Source organism: Halyomorpha halys, unplaced genomic scaffold, assembly GCF_000696795.3.
Source record: "Halyomorpha halys isolate HHAL.00 unplaced genomic scaffold, Hhal_1.1 Scaffold2246.1, whole genome shotgun sequence".
NCBI lineage: Eukaryota > Metazoa > Arthropoda > Insecta > Hemiptera > Pentatomidae > Halyomorpha > Halyomorpha halys.
Genome location: NW_027109453.1, coordinates 66,236 through 70,085, shown reverse-complemented (window position 1 = coordinate 70,085; position 3,850 = coordinate 66,236). Strand labels below are relative to the sequence as shown.

Here is a 3,850-nt window from a genome sequence, read left to right as displayed (position 1 = left end):
AAAAAAAAAAAGGATAATATTAATTCTAATATTAAAAATAAATAAATGTGATGTACAATCGGCATAAAAGTTAACATCACTAATTAGTAAGACTAAAGAATATATTCACAATAACAGTTATGAGATTTTAACACTTAAAAATTAAAACAATAAATATTATTGCTCACTGGTGGTAAATCACTGGGATAAAATTGTAGTAAAAACAAATTATTTCTAATATAACAATTGCAATATAAACACATATGTTAAATAAATAAATACAACAAACATTTTCTTGTCATATAAATGGTATTTCGAATTAAAAATTAATTTGTACAAAGTAAATGACAAAAATGTGAGTTAAATCATAAAATATACTGATTAAAAATGTTACACATTCGTTTAAAATTATTACTTAACATGTAAAAACATCACAGTTGACAAAATAAATACTAAGTTTTAGAGATATTTTTTCACAATAATCTATACGTATATCGATACATTATGTATTCATAGACTACATATTCATATACAGACATCAACGCATATAGGTTTATGTATGTATATAATACACATCTGAAGTCATATTTTTCCATTTAAATAGAAGATTCTATTTTTTTTTTTTTTTTTTTTCAAACATGAGGAAAATAAGTAAATGTAATACTTAACTCGAGATAATTATATCTTTATCAAGACAAAATAGGAAAGTGCTTTAAAATGAGAGTGCGAGTGAAATAAATAAAAATCACATTTGTGAGATACAAACCACTGGAGATTAGATAAATTAATACCTATGGAAGCAATTTTATTATTATATCTGCAAGTAAAATCTGCAAAAATAAAACAAAACAAAAAAAATATTAAATGTAACATTGTAAGCAAAATATAAAATGTAATTTATATATAACCTTTTCAGTTTTTCGAGACTGTTTCTAATTGTTTAAATAAAATAATTTGTATCCAAGTTAAATCACACTCTTTATTATTTCTTTGAATTTAAAACGTTTTATTCATACCGACTATCCTAAAGGCCAATCTATTAAATAACAGCTTTTATTATACATTCATTTTTATAAGTTTTAACAATCATGATATAAGAAACAAGAAGGATCTCAATAAAACATCACTAGTAGAGCACGTATGTAAAAATAAACATAAATTCAGTTTTAACAACACAATAATTTTACATAAAGAAAATAACACGTTCAAAATAAAAATACACGAGTCTATTTACAAATCAGAAAACATTAATTATACAGTGAATTTTAAAACAGATTAGAAATTTGAACGATCACTATGTAGAAAATTAATTTATGAATATGGTTAAATTTTATGTTACTATTTACAATTAATTTTGATATGAATTTTAATAATAAAAAAAAAAATTAAACCAACAAAAAGTTTTAAATAAATCAATTATATGCCTGGCCTGAGAGTATGGAAGGTTAAAAATATAATGTGATAATAGTGTTAAGTTAATCTTTGATTAAATGTTTTAAAATTTTAATGAAAAGCAATAAAATAGGTAATTAAACACAAGCTAAAGCAATCTTATTAATAAATTAATATGATTCTCTATTGTTTTATTGTTTCGAAGGGTGATTTGACTGAAATTAATGACCTGGGCAGAATAGTCTGCAAAGTTTTAAATAATTGAATGCGAGTTGTAAATTTATATTTAATAAAATGAAAAGCTATTACTTTAGATTGTCCTTGAGGATGGCCGGTTTGGCAGAAACGTTGGAAGAAATAATGAAGAACTTTAATACAAATTATTTAACTTAAACAATAAAATTCAATAATAGTTTTATTTTACTCATGAAAGTTTTTTTTTTTTTTGTCAACAGAAAAGTAAAGATTCATATTTTGGTATAAGTTGTAATATTCACTTTTTTTTTATAAACTGTTATTTTTTATATACAACTAGTTTTAGTTATGTTTTATTTTATGTATCGATGTTCAATATTGTTCATTTGTTTTATCAAACCAAAAAGCAAGCTAGCCAATTTTTCGTTCAGTCAAATATGGAGTCAAAAAACATTGGTCAAAATAGGCAAGATGACGGCACTCACCCTTCCAAAGTTGGTTGAATCCTATCATGTTGAGCAGATGGATTAAAATTTTATCAACCTTTGATATTTTTCTATCGTGATTGTATTTACAGTAAATTTAAGAAAAAATAGAAGAGAATAAGTATTACAGAAAAATTGTATTTACAGTAAATTTAAGAAAAAATAGAAGAGGAGAATAAGTATTACAGAAAAAATTAATATAAAGAAAATCATAGATAAAAACTCAAAACTCTTGTGCTAAAATCAATGTTTACATTGATTACCGAAGATTGAGAATGAGACAAAGGAAGAGAGACACTTGTTTGCTTAGATGGCAGGAAAGTGTACGTCCTGAAAGCAGGTAGTCCTTACCACCCTTTGTCTACGGTCAGTGGTAGCACAGATAATATTTACTCTATTAATTTAAACCTTCCCACCATCAAAGCTATATTTTAGATCTGAGAATAATAAAGTCAGTTAAAATCTGTATGAGTATTTTAATAAATCTTAAATATTACAATATATTGTAAACTAGGTGTATTTAAATAAAAAAATTAATATTGTGAAAAACAACTTACAATCGAGAGGTCTTGTCCTTGAGACAATAGAGACAGAATGGAAGAGCGCTCAAACTAATTGCTACGTACTACTCACTGTTTCACCATCTGGCAACTCAGCATTTTCAGGAACTTCACATAAGCTCATTTTTCTTTTGTATTCATTCTATGAACAAAAATTTATAATAAATTAGAATAAGTGCATTAAGAAAAGTTTAGACTGTAATTAAAACAACTATAAAATTAAATTAGGAGCAGGTAGCTCAGTGGTAAGGAACTGTGCTACTAACTACAAGGATCCGGGTTCGAATCTGGTTGGGACAGATAATTATTTTCTGATTCACTGTAGCTGTAAGTCAGCCACGTGGGTTCAAGAGCCTTCCGGGGTCCACCCATCCTCATAAAATGGGTAACCTTAATTGGGGGAAAACCTGGGATTTGAGAGTGATTCTGACTAAATCAGCTCCTAGCATAACCGTGGGTCTAGTATTAGTACTTCCTTACAAAGTAGTGTACCCCTGACCCTTCTTGGGTTGTAACGGTACAGATTCTTTTTTTTTCATTATTTTTTAACAATAATATTGTAACTTGGGCAGCAAAAGTAATAAAATAATCATAACACTCACTTCTTTACTATGTGATGTTTGCACAGTAATACAAGATGCATCAGAGAAAGGAATAGACTTTCCCATGTGTCCTGCAAAGGTAAATAAATATGAATATGTAAAATAAGATAAAATGATAAAATAAATAAGTTTTAAATTATGAAGATGATAATGATGGCAGGGGTGCGATCAAAAGAAAACAAAAAATAACTAATAATTATTTATTTGCCAACGTTTTGCCCCACTTTGTAGATCTTCATCAGGGCTAAAAAGATAGAAAAACAACTAAAAATATTTTGACGTAGTAGGATAATAAGATAAAAAAAAAAATAAATTAAGGTAAGGTTAATATTATGAAATCTAAGTGAAAAGAAAATTATATACAAATGAACGAAAAAAAGAATTAAAAACAGTGTTATTATAAAATAGACAATGATAAGAATATTAAAAAAAATTAAGCAAACTAATAGGTTAAAAATGAACAGGAGAGGTAGTGACAGATAAAAATAGAAAAGCAGGTATGAGAAAAGAAAATTTAACACACTAAAAGACGGGAAATAATGAAGTAAGTAAGTTGAGATTAAATTTTAGTATTTTAGTGTTAAATTTTTTTTCTCATATCTGCTTTTCTATTTTCATGTGTTACTACCTATCCTGC

At 26.2% G+C, this 3,850-nt stretch overlaps 1 protein-coding gene across 8 annotated transcripts in view; it reads right to left on the bottom strand.

The window, feature by feature from the left end:
- LOC106691322 (methyl-CpG-binding domain protein 5/6 homolog sba-like) overlaps positions 1 to 3,850 on the bottom strand; it is a 30,344-nt gene that overhangs the window by 9,373 nt on the left and 17,121 nt on the right. For 5 of the 8 annotated variants that reach the window (XM_067047632.1, XM_067047637.1, XM_067047636.1 and 2 more), the window contains exons 8-10: positions 3,214 to 3,284; positions 2,609 to 2,753; positions 12 to 809 (exon numbers count right to left, since the gene is read on the bottom strand). In XM_067047632.1, the coding sequence (XP_066903733.1) occupies positions 2,670 to 2,753; positions 3,214 to 3,284 (155 nt within the window). In that variant the 3' untranslated portion in view covers positions 12 to 809; positions 2,609 to 2,669. Of the gene's footprint in view, positions 1 to 11; positions 810 to 2,608; positions 2,754 to 3,213; positions 3,285 to 3,850 lie in introns of those variants that run through there. The other 3 variants (XM_067047633.1, XM_067047634.1, XM_067047631.1) reach the window with 2 other exon arrangements.